General features: G+C 47.0%; 1 protein-coding gene across 2 annotated transcripts in view; it reads right to left on the bottom strand.

The window, feature by feature from the left end:
* The window catches only part of SNX9 (sorting nexin 9), a 79,674-nt gene extending 65,867 nt beyond the window's left edge, over window positions 1-13,807 (bottom strand). For both annotated transcript variants that reach the window (XM_060241373.1, XM_060241382.1), the window contains exon 1: window positions 13,478-13,807. In XM_060241373.1, the coding sequence (XP_060097356.1) occupies window positions 13,478-13,489 (12 nt within the window). In that variant the 5' untranslated portion in view covers window positions 13,490-13,807. The remainder of the gene's footprint in view (window positions 1-13,477) is intronic.
* Between the last annotated feature and the right edge of the window lie 2,969 nt (window positions 13,808-16,776).

The following is a 16,776-nucleotide window of genomic DNA, read 5'->3' as shown; positions in this document are numbered from 1 at the left end:
TGGTTCTTAGAATCTAGAAAGGAATCAATCCACTTGGCTGTTCCTCAAGGTTGCTAGAAGATCCATTACAGGAGGTCTGAATCTGTCCACCAGCAGTGCAAAGACTTCCCTGTTTAGAACCCACTCCCCTGGGTCATAAGAACATAACATAAGAACATAAGAGAAGCCATGTTAGATCAGGCCAATGGCCCATCCAGTCCAACACTCTGTGTCACACAGTGGCAAAAATTTTTATACACACACACACACACACACACTGTGGCTAATAGCCACTGATGGACCTCTGCTCCATATTTTTATCTAGATCTTCCCTGTTCAGCCAGTTCACCTGACTGTTAGCCTGGCCCTTGAGGTGCGCTGCTCTTATGATTGTGATATTCTCCTCTGCCCACTGAAGCAGAGCTTGTGCTTCCCAAAATGGGACTTTGATCTGGTGCCCCCTTGCCGTTTTATGTGGGCCTTTGATGTCATGTTGTCATTGCACATGAGAACACGGCAGTCCGTCACCAAGTGGCTGAAGGCTGCCAGTACCAGTCTGACTGCTCATGGTTCCAGCCAGTTGATGCTGTGCTTCATTTCTGTCTGGGACAACTTCCCTTGTGCCACGATGCCCACAGAGTGCCCCCCCCAATCTCTCTTGCTGGCATCTGTTGTGATGACTATTCATTGTGGCCGGAGGAAACTGATATCCTTGCTCAGGTTCACTGTTGTTGTCCACCATTTCAACTCCCTCTTTAGATCATCCTGCGCCACAATCCATCTGTGTTTTCATCTGGTGATGTCCTTCTTGTAGGGAAGAAGCATCCACTGTAAGGATGCATGGAAATGTGCCCATGGTACTATGTCTATGCAGGAGATAATCAGGCCTTGAACTGCCACCAGCTGCATCAGGTCCAATCCTGATACCCATCACTAGGTCACAGATCTTGTGTTGTTTGCCCTCTGTTAGAAACATGGTGGCTTGGGATGTGCACATCCTGGCCCCAAGATGTACTAGGTCTCTAGTTCGGGTCATGTTGCTCTTTTCTTGTTGATGAGAAACCTGTGTCTGCACAGGAAGGCTGCTGCCCTCCCTGTTGCATGCACGGCTGTTTCGCAGTCCCCTGTCCATATCAAGCTGTCATCCAAATACGGGTACACATAAATGCCCTCCAGGCCGAGGCATGCCACCAATGTCACCATTACTTTGGTGAAAACCCTGGACACTGTAGAAAGGCCAAAGGGCAAAGCTTTGTATTGAAAATGCTACCCCTGGAAATAAAAGTGTAGGAAACATCTGGAGTCCTGGTGTATGGGGATATGTAAATAGGTCTTCTTGAGATCTATGGATGTAAGGAAGTCCCCTTGCTGAAGTACCTGGAGGATATGTTACAGGGATTCCATTCTGAATTTCCTTTTCTGCACCCATTTGTTGATTCAGCACCCATTTGTTGCCTCTCAGATTCAACACCGCTCTCCAGTCCTCTGATTTCTTTGGAACAACAAAGAGAACAGAGTAAACCCCTTTGTAATGTTTTTTCTCTGGAACTTCCTCTCTTGGTCCTATCTTCCATAGATGTTGGATAGCGTCCTGAAATTGTAGCCGTTTGCTTCTAAGCTTTAGAGAAGGTGTGAAGCTACAAGGTGGAGTGGCACTGAGCTCTGTTTTGCAGCCATGATGGATGACAGACAATACTTAAGCCTCCACTAAGGCCTCCAATCTGGTAGTCCTGAAGTCTGCTTCTTGGCTGCGGCACCCTTGTCATTCCTGAAGGATGAGGATTATCTCAGATTGTTTCTGGATTCAATCTAAAACTTTTGTAATCTTTTTCTATCTTGACCCTGACTTGAATGTCTGAAAGGACTGAAGGTTGTCCTGTAATGCATCTGAAGTGAACTCAGCTACTCTCTTTATCTTTAGGTGGGCTCCCGTTAGCTCCAATGGCAAAACATGTGGGTGTTGGAGAAGATTGTCCCCCCTAATGATGATGGCTCTAGTGAAATTTGAGAGTACTGCTGTGGTTCGCAGGGCTAGAGACATTGCCTTGTGGCTTTCTTCAGAGCCGCCTCATTCTATCTGTAGCATCCTTCAGGGCATTCTCCCCATCCTTTGGCAGAACACTCCAGAATGTAATGCTGCCACTGGCGTATCCACCAAGGAGACCTTCAGATTCTCCATAGTCTCCACTGGTAACATGTAGAGTTTTTTGGCCATTGATAACAAAGAATTCCCACCTCCAGGGACAGCTCACTCCACCTTCATGATATTGTCCAAGACATCTGGGAAGGGAGAAATGGTTTGTACCTTGATTGTCGTGTCCAACTGAGCTGAGACAAGATCTGGGTTTCTCTGTTTCCTCCATCTGGTAGTTCAGTGTAGGAATCACCTTACTCAACAATCTCTGGAAGTGTTGCATTTGAAACAGTCTTCTAGACAAAGAGGTCTGAGTTTCTGATTCTTCCCCTGACCATTCACCATCCCCCTTCTCTGACTGGTCCCCTAGAGAGGTGACCATGGATGAAGAGGAGTTGGGGGAAGCATGGTCCCTGCGACCCCCATGGCCCTTGAATGCTGACCTTCCCCTTTGCATCAGAGCCAGGTGATCCATTGTGGTACCGGCTCTTGATTTCCAAAACTGGGTGACCACAGAGCAGGAAGGAGCCAAGGGGTACCCATCACAGGCCAAAACCAGGATGGGCCTGGCTGAAATTGTGGGGGCATGAAGGGCCGGTCACCACGTAGAAGCCCATTGTGCCCTTCTGCTGCTGTAGTGGTTGTGGAGCCCCTAGATGTTGGCTAGCCTGCTCCCAAATCCCAGGTGCCCCCAATCCTGCCCAAGGACCTAATCCTGGCCCCAGGGCCGGTGCTGGTGTTCCTCCATCAGGTTCTCCCCTGGGTATCCCCTGGCACTGGAATGGGCTCACCATGAGGGCTCACCTGCCCTTTGTGCTTACCATGGCATCCATCCACTTCCTTTCCCCCGCTGACCAATTTTTAGGGGCCTTCTTTGGGCACAAGGGGGAATGGGAGACAGCAGACATGGACTGCTCAACCTCCATGTTACTACTACTGTTGCTTGCAGCAGGCTTCTTTGGATGCTGGGGGGAATGGGAGCCTGTAGGCTCAGCCACTCAACCTCCCTCTCACCGGCTGTTGTTTGCCATGGCCTCACTTGCTTTCCCCCTCACCTCCAAAACCTTGGGCATTAAGGGACCTGGCTTCACTTCTTTGTTTGGTTCCCATGCCACCACCCCCGCTCCTCTGTCTGAAGCCTCAGATGAGGGAGGAGGCCTCTTCCTGCTGGTCCTCTTGAATGGTGTGGCAACAGTCTCTGCAGCTGGGATGCCCTGATCATTCATGCTGTGGGCTGCTGCAAACTCTCTCCCCAAAGTTCTGCTTATAAAAACTACCACATGCTCATTGCTGCTCTTTAAAAACAAAACAAAACTTGGAACAGGAGCTCAACCAACCTATCGAGCAGAGGGCTTTACAGAAACTGGAGAGGTTAGCCTGGTCTCTCAGATAGGAGCCATACATAACAAAACAAAATTCACATAGCCTTATCAAGCAAGCAGAGGTGTGGCCTCACCACTTTCTGGATGCCTTCCCCTCACTGAAAAAAGTCATCCTTCATCAAGGAGCCAACATGTAACTCAGTACATCTATCAAAGCAAGCACAGCTTCCTCACTGCAATTTTCACAAGTGGAACAAGGTAATAACTGCCATCATCATAGGAATTGCTTCCATACAGTTGTTTTATCTGTTGATACTCCCAGTTCATGCTCACTACTCTGTACTACACAGATGGATCCCAGATTAAACATAGTGAAGGAAGGATGAGAGAGAGAGAGAGAGAGAGAGAGAGAGAGAGAGAGAGGGAAATCAGCATTAGAGTTTAGATTGAAAGAAGAGGATACCATACATTTAAAAAACATAACAAAGACAGAGAAGTTAGTTACAAGTAGTCTGGATGGAAATCAGAAGAACAAAAGTAGTTGTTGGCATTAAAGTGATAGTTTAGACCAACAGAACAAATTATGGGTATAAGAGAGGATCTACAATAGGCCTGTGAAGGACACCACTAGAGAAGCTCCAAATCCCAAAGATGGAATGAGTTAGACAGCTGAGGGACTCTGTATTCATGCTCCAAGTGCATAGAAAAGAGTGGACTACTTTTCTGGCAGTGCTACAGGCTGCCTTATTTGCTATATTCCTGTGTCTTTAAAAAGCACAGCAATTTATGTTTAGCAGACAGGCTTTTCCAAGCATATGTTGACCAACTTTCAGTGACTCTCAGCACTGGTAAGGACCAGGGTTCCCTCTAAGCTGAGTTAGCGTGAGCTAGCTCACGGATTTTTAGCCTCCAGCTCACACATTTTTGTCTTAGCTCAGAAAGGATGACCCCAGAGCACACTAATTTATGCAGAAGCTCACAATTTTAATGCCAGGAGCTCACAACTTTAATGCCAGTAGCTAACAAATTAGAATTTTTTTCTCACAAGATTCCGCAGCTTAGAGGGAACATTGGTAAGGACATAAGACCAAAGCAAGAAACATGCTTGCAATCCTACAAAGATATGTAAAGATAACTGTTGTGTCTTGCATTTCAGTCTTGAAATTACAACACAGCAGATGCTATGGAGGTGACCAGAGAAGTCCACTGGTCCCCGGATGTAGCTCCGCAAATACGCTCCACCAATCAAGATCTGTGGCAGGAGAGACGGCCGCAAGAGGGATCAAGGGGCTGGAGAGACGGCCGCCGTCTACCTGGCTGCCCTCCGCCAAATCGCAGGGAACTGCAGCTTCGACAAGCTAGAGGAAGCCCTGAGGGATCACTTCGTCTGGGGCCTCCGAGACAAAAGACTGCAGCAAAAGCTCTTCGCAAAGGAAGACCTCACCCTCCAACTCGCCTTCAACGAAGCCACCGCGTTCGAGAGAGCAACCAAAGCTTACAACAACCCGCAAGCGGAAGCCGTCCACCAAGAGGATATGGCACCGGGCAACCCAGAGAAGGAGGAGGCAAACCAGCTACGTCGCCAACCAGGAATGGGGCCGAGAGCGCCCACGCAGCCATGAGCGACAGAGAAACCAGCCAACACCAAGTGCGCCAGCTGTGGGGATCCACCCGAGCGCTGGGACTGCCCCTACCACAATGTGGATGGCAGGAACTGCGGAAGGGTGGGCCACATAGCACGGGCTTGCCGGGCCAAGGCCACCCACAGACACCAGTCCACCAACCACGACTCGACTGATGCCTACTTGACCGCATCAACTAGCCTGCAGGTAATGAACTTGCCCCTCACCACCCCAGATAAGGTGTCGGTCCTAATCGAGGGCGCTCCATTCCTGATGGAGCTGGACTCGGGCTCCTCCATCTCCATAATTTCGGAGGAGTCTCTAAGAAAACTTTGTCCCCGTTGCCGGCCCTGGCTGCGACCGGCGGACTTCATACTGCAGGACTTCCAAAAAAACCCTGTACAGATTTTGGGTTGGGCCACTGTAAGGGTAGAGTTTAAGAACTTTTAAGGGCAAGCTGGACATTCCCGTGGTCAAACGCCAGCTCACCACATTACTGGGGCTGGCCTGGTTTCGACCGCTGGGTATTCAAATACTGGGGGTGCAGCAGATGCGAACACAAATTTTCGAGCACGTGTGCCGGGAATTCCCAGAAGTGTTTGATGGGTCCCTGGGGTGCTACAAGGGGCCTCCCATCACCTTCTCCCTCGATCCCCGCGTGAGACCGATAAGGCTGAAGGCCAGGGGAGTTCCGTTCATTCTTAAACCAAAAATAGAAGTGGAGCTGGACCGCCTCACGGCCCAGAGAGTGCTAGAACCGGTATGGCAACTATGCCCAGATAGACAAAGAGGCCTTGGCAATAGTGGCGGGTGTGCATAAATTCAACAACTACCTGTACGGTAAGCGCTGCCCTCTATGGACCTGGATCCCGCCCCCGCCCACCATGTGATGCTTATAGAGACTCTACCAGAGAGGCCCCTCCACTCCGCCGAGGTAACTAGGGCCACGGGTAGAGACCGCATCCTCGCACGCATTTTAGACTGGGTGGGAAGAGGGTGGCCCACGGGCAAACTGGACGCAGAATTCAGGGCATTCGCATCACACAGAGAAGAAGTGTCCATGCACAAGGAGTGCCTTCTCTGTGGTAGCAGGGTGGTGGTACCCGCCCCCCCATTGCGGAAGCAAGTGCTGGAAACCCTACACAAAACACACCCGGGGATAGTGCACATGAAGGCCCTGGCATGTAGCTATGTATGGTGGCCGGGGATGGACGAGGAGATAGAAGGGTGCGTTCAAAGGTGCCAACCCTGCCAAGAGTCCCGACCTGCTCTGCCCAGTGCCCCTGTCCACCGCGGGAGGCTGTGGTCCCGGTTACACCTAGACTTTGCAGGGCCATACCAGGGCCAAATATTCTTTATCTTAGTTGATGCATACACCAAGTGGTTGGAAGTGATTCCCGTAGCTTCAACCTCCACCATGGCAGCGGTCAGAGCCTTGCGAAGGGTCTTTTGCACTCAAGGGATTCCTGAGACCCTCATCACAGACAATGGGACTGCTTTCACCTCCCGGGAATTCCAGGAGTTCTTGAATCGGTACCTCATCCAGCACATTTGGTCCGCCCCTTTCCATCCAGCCACCAATGGCCAAGCAGAGCGTATGGTGCGCACCACTAAAGAGGCCCTGGGTCGCATTGTACAGGGAGATTGGGATCACCACCTAGCAGCCTTCCTATTTGATAACAGAATCACCCCCAACCCCATCACCGGGTTAAGCCCTGCCAAGTTACTAATGGGGAGGAAGTTGATCACAAGGCTAGACAGGTTGCATCCTGACCGGGCTACGGACCTCCGCAGTTCCCCCGAAACCAGGGAAGCCTCTAGGGAATTCTTTCCAGGGGATCCGGTATACACAAAGAACTTTGCAAGCTGGCCGGAGTGGTTAGCCGCCTGGGTGCTGCGGGTCACCAGGTCCCACTCCAACGAGATCTCGTCGGAGGGGGGCCAGATCCTAAGGAGGTGCACTGTCGCACATTGCCGGAAGAACCAACAACAATCAGGGGAGTACTAACAGCAACACCCCTGGAAGCTGCCCAGCCTATGCCGGCCGCGTCGACTATGCGGGCGGAAGAGCACCACAGCGGAGGGAGCACCCCCCCAGAGAGGAGATTCCGGAACAGCAACAGGCGACAGACAGCCCTTTTCTGGCGTCACCCCACCATGAGGAACCAGCTGCCCCGCCAACCACAGCGGCCGCTCCAACTCCCCAAATAACCCCGAGGAGGTCTACCTGGAAACACAGGGCACCAGCCTACTTGAAAGACTTCGTGTCTTGAACTGGGGGGGGGGGGGGGGGAGGAGTGTTGTGTCTTGCATTTCAGTCCTGAAATTACAACACAGCGGACGCTATGGAGGTGACCAGTGGAAGTCCACTGGTCCCCGGATGTAGCTCCACAAATACGCTCCGCCAATCAAGATCTGTGGTGGGAAGTTTAACTGGCCAGGATTGGACCTGGCCAGACTGAGGGTTGTTCCGGGGTATGCATATAATCAGGACCCAGCCCGCGTTGCCTTGCTTTGTGATGTACTCGCTAATAAAGCATGTTGCCTTCAACACGTCTCGTCACTCAGTACATTACAATAACTGTATTAAGCAGGGCTTTTTTTGTAGCAGGAACTCCTTTGCAAATTAGGCCACACACTTCTGATTTAGTCAATCCTCCAAGAGCTTACAATAGGCCCTGTAATAAGAGCCCTGGAGGATTGGCTACATAAGAGGGGTGCAGCCTAATATGCAAAGGAGTTCCTGCTACAAAAAAAGCCCTGGTATTAAGTAAATTTTAGTCACGTTCTTCTTCAAAGGCACTCACTACAGTGTAAATTATTATCTCCTTCATTTTATCTAACAACGCTCTCAGGAAGGTTAGGCTGAGAGAGAGTGAGTGACTGGACCAAACTCAACCAGCAAGCATCATGGTGTTATAGTGATGTGAACCTAGCACTTCTAGATCCTAGTCTAACTTTCTAACCACTCCACACAGGACTGGCTCACCCACTAGGCAAACTAGGCAGTTGCCTAGGACGCCAGGAGGTGGGGGCAGAAAATTGGGCTCTCGCCCCCTCCGGTGCCCCAGCCATCCAACCGTCTAGTTTGGCTTTCTTCCTTCCCCCTCCTCCCCACACCACCACCATTAGCACCCTCCGGCCTGCTCCTGCCCTCTCTGGCTCCCCACTAGCTCCCTCGCTCGCCGCCCCTCACCGTGACTAAAACTAAGGCCTGCCGACTCCTCGCATCCCACACCTGTGCGATTTAAGAGACTCTTAACAAAACGCGCAGGTGCGGGCTGCCAGGAGCCGGCAGGCCTTAGTTTTAGTCATGCTGAGTGGGGAGAGGGGCAGCAAGTGAGTGAGCAGAGCGGCATCAGCAGGGGCGCATCGGCGGGCCAGAGGGGGCAGGGACAGGCTGGAGGGGGCTGGTAGCGGGGGGGAGGGAGGTAAACAGGAAAGGGAGGGAAGGGGGGAAGAGGAGGTGGGTGGCCACTGCGGCTCAGCGGAGAACCGGGGGGGGGGGGGATGGAGCGCACAGCACCATGTGGGAAGGCAGCCTGCCTAGGGCGCCAGCACCCACGGGCCGGCGCTGACTCCACACAAATTAATTAGAATGCTAGAGAGAAATTAGAGAAAATAGGTGATGTAGCCATGACATGGAGTTGATGCATGAGTGTGGGCTGGAAAGCCTGAATTCAGATGTCAATTCAGCTATAAACCTGCAGGATTATTTTGGACCAGGGATGGTCAAACTGGCTCTTTCACACACATTGTGTGGCTCTCAAAGCCCCCACTGTCCCATTAGCCAACATGGAGAAGGCATTTGTCTCCTTAAATCACTTCTCTAAGCAAAGCTAGCCAGCGACTTCAAGTATGCATTTAAAATTAAAGTTGATTTCTTTCACCTCTCTCTTTCTCACTCTCCTCCCATCTATTTGCCTGCCTCTCTTCCTTGAGGCTCTCAAACATCTGATGTTCATGTCTTGTGGCTCCCAAGTATCTGACATTTATTCTGTGTGGCTCTTATGTTAAGCAAGTTTGGCCACCCCTGATTTAGACAAAACACAGTCACTCAGGCTCAACTCCCTCACCAGCAATATAAGGATAAGAATATGATCAGCAATGCTTGTACATTTTGTTGAGCATTAAAAGTGCTTTTCATTTACTAACTCACACTACATAAATGCATAATTATTAAATGTTAGTGTTGAGAGATGAGATCTCCAATTGTGGGGCACCAAGATCTCAGCAAGTTTTGGGGGAACTATGGTATAGTAAATGGATCTCTGGTTTCCTTGGGCCAGTCACTCATGCTCAGATTAACCTACTTCAAAGGGTCACTATGACAGGACAGAATGGGCAGTGATATATTCCTCTCTGAACTCTTTGGAAGACAGACGGCAAAAATGTAATTAAAATATCATGCAAAGATCATTTATGTAAAATATGTGCAACAGTTTGTCTAAATATATACTATTTACAGTGCTACCTTTTAGGCCACAGCTTATCTATGGACTTTTAATGCCATTTGACCAAATGAAACAATTTTACTAAATCATATCTTAAAAACTTACACCAGCTTCTTTAAAATGCCACTCCTACAAAATATTAACATTTTAGAAATACAAGTGTCAATTTAGGTAACTGAAATTCCTGCTATTTTATGTTTAATAATTATGAATGCAAACAAAAGCATAACATATAAAACAATACACTTTTCTTACACATCAGTTTCCCAACTGGAAAGCCTTTATTATTCCTGAATGTTTCACAAAATGTTTCACAATCACAGTGCAATTACATCTGAGCAGAGGATACAGCAATTTATCATTTGCCTCTGGAAAGTGAAATAAAAGATGCCACAAGGCTTCATGTTTACCAAATGAAGCTGCATTTTTTCTGGCACTGAAACAATGTCCCTTCATTTCCTTTTATCATAGCACAGTGGCCTATTCCAAATGAGCAACAATTGGGCTATGCTTCTGCGGCTGCTTAAGTGGAAAACTTCATATTTTTAAGCTTATAACAAATAGCAGAAGGAGAATCACACTGCATCATGGTATTCTGAAAAGCTTAACAAATGTTGTTTCATATCAAACAGGTAACTGCAAAGAAGTGAATACCAAAATCTAGCAGCCAGTATTAACAGATCTATTCAAAAGGTTCTAAATACAGGTAATATAATCTACTTCTATGCTACCACAGAACAGTTTATATTCTCGCTACACAACTGAACTATTAAGATGTTCTTTCACACAACACCTATGAAAAGCTAAATTAAATTATCCATGTAAATTAAATAACTGATGAACAAGTCATCATAACCTCAATAGCACTGTATCCAGGAAGTGAAATAAAAGCATACAAGTCTTAAACTTTTGAAACTCTGGCTGCCTTTCTAAACTTACTTTACTTTTGTGCCTCTCCCACAGATCTAGTGGCAAGTGTCTAACATGAGTAAAGAGTTGAAGAAAAAAATACGGTACAGGCGGACGAAAGTTTTATTCTAATACGTTAATAACCAGCCCTGATCTGGATGGCCCAGGCTAGCCTGATTTTGTCAGATCTTGGAAGCTAAGCAGGGTTGGCTTTGGCTAGTATTTGGATGAAAGTCCTTCAAAAATACCTGGATCAGGACACAGAGGCAGGCAATGGCATACCACCTCTGAACACCTATTGCCTTGAAAACCCTACATAGGTCAGCTGTGACTTGACAGTACTTTCCACCACCATATTAATAACCCTTATATGTTTTTCACTGAGCTTCCTCAGGGGGATCTTTGGAATACAAAAGGATTATATTCCACAGATCCTTCCCCTCCCTCCCAACTCAATGCAAAGTGCATAGGGTTATTAACATACTGGAATAAAATTTTCATCCCTCTGCACCACTGTTTTTTCTTCATCTCTGCTCCAATTGGTACAGCCCTTCATTTTCCTTAAAATTGGTGAGTACATAGATTCCACATGTAAGTGTGTGTGCACTATCCACAGTCGTACATGAGGATCTGAGGACTGGCACTACAAAAACATTCAGCAAAATCCTTCCTCTGCTCTCCTTTTTTCTTCACTCACATGCCTAAGACCCACTCACCCAATAAATCATATCATACACATACACCATCTACAAAAACGTTTCCTATTTTTGTAGCTGTTGGTTTGTTAGTTTTGAGTTTTAAAGTATAGTCGATGTCACTTCAAAGAGTTTTGGATGAAAATGCAACTTAAATAATAGAAACAAAAATAACCTAACTGCAGTTCAACATGCCACCATGGTAGGGTATACATATTTTATATAAATAAAAACACTTCCAAGTCTGGACTGCAATCTCCACTGCTCCAATTTCCACAGGGATATTTACTTCTGAAATCCAAAACTTGAACATTTCAAACTAGCCATGTAGTACAGAATGCCCATATAACAAAAGTGGAACGAAGAAAACTCAACCCTGTATCATAAACGAAAGGAGTTTTATTATTCCTTCTTAGAATATTGTATACAGAAAGACATGTCAGAGTTAAAAATCTGAAGTCATGGATGAGGTAAGAGTACTATTCAGCAATTACATTTTTTTAATAATTGTTTTAAAACAAAGTCACATTTTCCTTTCCTGCCTAAATATTGAATAATGAAAATAAAAATCAAATATATTAAGGCCTTTTTGAAGATGCAGATCACTCCACTGCTAGAAAGAGTCACATTAGAGGAATACATTGAAGATGGTCTCAAGAATGTTGCCTGACCAACTTGTATAGCAGTAAGAACCACTTGGATCCCATCTATCTGCACTACAGTATCAATTATTTAACCAAAATGACACATTATCTTTAAGTTTCAGCAATTCATCTATAAAATGAGAGACAAGTACCAGGATACCAACCAAAAAGGACTATGAAACTATGAAACATTGTGATAAACAGTGTTAGGAATATCATTAACTGATAGTTGATAGAACAATCAACTCTGTTTCTCACTTTGTTAAAGACTATATAAGAAATCTGTAAGAATTCAACTTTAAAAGACTTGCAATTTTGATTTATGTAGCAATGAAATGCTTAAAAGCAAGTGTAATTATGCTTTTATAATGTAATTTCAAAAGGCACAAATAAAAAAGCAGACTGATTAGTCATATGAATATCTCCTTTAAAAACAGGTAGGCCACATGCTTAATTTTCAGTAGTGTGTGGGCTGGAACTACTAGCTGTAAACATGCTCTGGTGATTCAAACTAATGTATGTGGTTAGATGAAGGGAACAAAAAAGACATATTTAAAAACACCCAGTGACCAGTTTCTCATTGCTGGCCTTAGAACCAACTGTAAAGGCACCATGATGTAACTCTAGACCACAAACATTTACAGAATAAAGATTATTGAATTTACTTTTTATAGAGCTCCCATATTCCAAGTGTCCTACTCAGTATATTCACTTTCTCCCAGATGCTCCCATGGGACTTCTCAGCACTCTTTCCCTACCCACAAAAACATTTTTAAATGTTTTCTTACAACTGATAACATACACTTAACTACTTTATTCAATTAGATACTTGTCACTGCATCTCTTACATTAACCCTCCTGATATCTTTCCAGAATACCAAAGGCAATTCAGTGACACCCAGTACTGGAGCTTAGATAACCACTTCCTAGATAAAACAAGCACAGGCAAACTGCACTGAACTATTGTGTACAAAATCTGAACACAACCAACAAGAGTCTGGGGCAGGGGTGACAGGAGAAACTGGAAAGCACAAAAAGCAACTTATGGCAGAATGGGAGGCAACCTATTAGACGAGGAAAAGCCTTTTTAAAACACAGTGCTCTCTTCCTCTGATCTCCCAATAATTCCATTTTGCCATTTAGCAGGAGTTAATGAATACCTAATTAGCGGAGAGAGGCTCTTTAGCTAAAAGCGCAGAAGTTCCAAGCTTATCTCCAGCACTATCCCCCATTTGCTGTCCCAAAGACGGAATGTAGCTAAGGCCTAAGTCAATACTAGCCAGCGCACTGCGTTGTGTGAAGAGAAAGAGAGGACCAAAACATATCAAAATGAAGACACAACGTTGTCCCTGCTGGTTGAACATATTCCTCAAAACATTCCCCCCCCCCTTGACACGCCTTCTCTCGATTCACCAATGGACCCCCCCCCCCCCCATGCCAGCGAGGAAGCGGAATCCCGCCAAAATGCCCTGCTGCCCTCCCCCGCAGCTAAGACAAAAAGAGATACATGCCCCCCCCCCACAGGGAGATTCCTCAAGAACGGCCGCCCCACCCCACACCAGTGTCTCTCCCCCCCCCTCCCAGTTGGGGGATAAGAAAGCACTGGTAAGGCAGCCAGAGCCAGGCAGCTGCTGTGAGAGCTAGAGTTGACCGTATCTGGCTGGGTACGAGAGCGTTGCTATAAAGCAGGGCGGTGGCGGCAGCGCTTTTCTCCTCACCTTGGTGGCCATGGCTGGGCTGTGGTAGCAAGCCTACCCCTACCCAGGAATGGGCCCTGACTGGTTCCTCTGGGTCCCTCCTACTGGGCCGCGACGGCAGGGGTGGAGAAAAAGGCTGGTGGCGACGGCAGCGGTTCTCTTTCTCTCCTTCCTTCCCGCCAGCTGGCTGCCACTTCCCACTTCTTCCCTTCCCGTGCCTGAGTCAGATCAGAACAGGCAGGCACTGAAAAGGAAGGACTCGAGCTCCTGAACCCACAACCGGGCAGAGTGTGGACTGAATAAGCCTGCCCCCCCCCCCGCCTTTCTTTTCCTTTTGCCTCTTCCTCGTTCGCTCGCCCATATCCAGGGGCGGAGTTTCATGAGGACGTCCCAAAACCCAGGCAAGGAAAGCAGAAGGACGGGAAGAAACCGGACTGCCAGCGTTTTCGTGCCTTATGCGACTAGGCTCTTGCCGCCACCAAGTAGAAAGGGATATGAAGTTAGGCTGGAGTTTCTCTCTATTCTTTTCAGATAATTACTTTACCAGCTAAACCTTTTCTCTCAGTCTGGTGGTGTTTGGCTACAACATAAAGGTGCCTCTAAGTTTTGTTTCTGTAATAGCACTGCTTATTTGTTGCGGACTAGAATTTATATTTGTGTAAAATTTATAAAAAGGCAAGCTTTGCCCATCTAGGCTTTCAACCTAATAATAATACTTACACAATACTTACTTAGACAATTCCTCTGTTGCCTTCATAAAAATAGCCAAGGCAGAGGATATACTAAAAGGAATGACAGGATTGCCCATTGGAAACAATGGGAGAGGCTGGAAGGTCTATTGGAAATAACGGGAGCCAGAAATGCCAATTAACTTGCATGGGCTCCATTGAAATACATTACAGCACAAGAAAAGTTGCAAAGAAAATGTGGAATGGAGTTTTCCTTAAACTCTCTGGGCCCAGATAGACTACTGAATGACAGTCCCCAGAGTGGAATAACAGTCCCTGCAGGTAGTAGGAGCATTCTGGGACTGCAATGACAGGCCCCAGAGTGGAATGACAGTCCCTGTGGGTTACAGGAGTGTTCTCAGACTGGAATGACAGGCCTCAGAAGGGAATGACAGTCCCTCTGGGTACCATAAGTGTTCTGGCACTGGAATGACAGGCCTCAGGGTGGAATGACAGTCCCTGCAAATAGCAGGAGTATACTGGGACTAGAATCACAGTCCCTGCAAGTAGCAAGAGACTTGGAATGACAGTCCCCAAAATGGAATGACTGCTCCTAGGATAGCAAGAGTGTTCTGGAACAGTAATTACAGGCCCCAAAGGTGTGGCCTGAGTGTCTCTGCAAGTACTAGAAGTGTTCCAAGACTGGAATGACAGCCCCCCTGTGTAGAATGACAGCCCCTAGGGGTAGCAGAAGTGATCTGGGAATGGAATGACAGGCCCCAGAGGGAAATGACAGTCCCTGCAGGTACTAGAAGTGTTCTGGGACTGGAATGAAGTGGAATGACAGGCCCCAGAGTGGAATGACAGTCCCTAGGGCTAGCATGAGTGTTCTGAGACTGGAATGAGCCTCCAGAGTGGAATGGCAGTCCCTGTGGTTATCATAAGTGTTCTGGGACTAGAATGACAGGCCCCAAAGTGGAATGACACTCCCTGTAGGTAGCAGGAGTGTTCTGGGACTGGAATGACAGCCCTCAGAATGGAATGTCAACGTTTGGAAGTAGCACAAGCATTCTCAGACTGGAGTGAATTGTGTCAGAGTGGAATGATGGTCTGCTGTAATAGAATCTGTGGTCTGGGACCAGAATGATAGCCCCCAGTGTGCAAAGACAGTACCTAAGAATAGACTCAGTGTTCTGGGATTGGAATGACTGCCCCATGAGAGTCCTGAGAGTGCTCTGCAACTAGGATTGCAAACTGTAGAGTGGAATTAATACTTTACCTTTCAAGCAATATTTATGAAAGATGTGTAGCTATTGCCATTTTAGTTATTATCCTAATTGTCAGCTCCTCAGTTTCTTTACAAATTTATGTGGTTGGTGTGCAGTAATGTCATAGAATCACAGAGCTGGAAGGGTCAATAGAGGCTATCTAGTCCAACCCCCTGCTCAACACAGGTTCAGCCTAGAGCATCCCTGAAAAGTGCTTGTCCAGCTACTGCCAATGAGGGGGAGCTCACTACTTCCCTAGGCAGCTGATCCCACTGCTGAACAAGTTTTTCCCAAAATCCAGCCTGTACCTTCCCATCGTTAATTTAGACCCATTAATGCAAGTCCTATCCTTGGCTGCCAATAGGAACAGTTCCCTGCCCTCCTCTAAGAGACAGTTCTTCAAATACTTCAAGAGAGTAATCATGTCCACCTCAACCTCCTCTTTTCCAGACTGAACATTCCCAAGACCCTCAAGCTTTCCATATAGGGCTTGGTCTCCAGGCCCCTGATCATCCTTGTTGCTCTCCTCTGCACCCACTCCATTCTGTTAACATCCTGTTTGAAGTGAGATCTCTAGAACTGCACACAATACTCCAGGTGTGGCCTGACCAGTGCAGTGTACAGCAGGACTGGGACATCTTCCAATGGTTGTTAGCTGCCCTGAGCCCGCTTGTGGGGAGGGTAGGATATAAATCCATTAAACTAAATTAAATTAAATTTGGATGTTATGCCTCTGCTGATACACCCTAAGATCATGTTAGCCTTTTTGTCACTGCATCATACTGGCTGCTCATATTTAACATATAGTCCAGCCATAACCCAAGATCTTGTTCACACACACTGCTACCCAGATATGTATCCCTCATTCAGTATGCATGTCCCTCATTTTTTTACCCAGTTGTAGAATTTGGCACATTCTTCTTGAAGTGCATCTTGCTCACATCTGCCCACATTTCCAGCATGTTCAGATCTTGCTGAATTCTATCTCTGGCGTGCTTGCTGCTCCATCCAATCTGAAGTCTTTATCTACTGGTGTGTTCTCTGCTCCTCTCAATCTGGTGTCAGATTGAGCTACTGAGCCAAGCCTCTCTTCCTTCTGTTGGCTGAGGCTCCTCCCCCTCCTAGTCCCCTGGGGAAGGAAGGAAAGAGCTAGAGCTTCCTTTGCCCAGTTCCCTGGATTCCGATGGGAGAAATACAAAGAAAGCACCTTTAAGACCAATGAGTGCTAATGTTTTAGTATTTGTCTGTGTCCTTTATAAATTTTATCTCTTTATATAAACTTTATATCTTGGATGTTATGCCTCTGCTGATACACCCCAAGATCATGTTATCCTTTTTTGTCACTTCATCATACTGGGTGTTCATATTCAACATACAGTCCAGC

Source organism: Heteronotia binoei, chromosome 1 (genome assembly GCF_032191835.1).
Source record: "Heteronotia binoei isolate CCM8104 ecotype False Entrance Well chromosome 1, APGP_CSIRO_Hbin_v1, whole genome shotgun sequence".
NCBI classification, from domain to species: domain Eukaryota; kingdom Metazoa; phylum Chordata; class Lepidosauria; order Squamata; family Gekkonidae; genus Heteronotia; species Heteronotia binoei.
The sequence above is the reverse complement of the archived record's forward strand: the minus strand, read 5'-3'. Positions and strand labels throughout refer to the sequence as shown.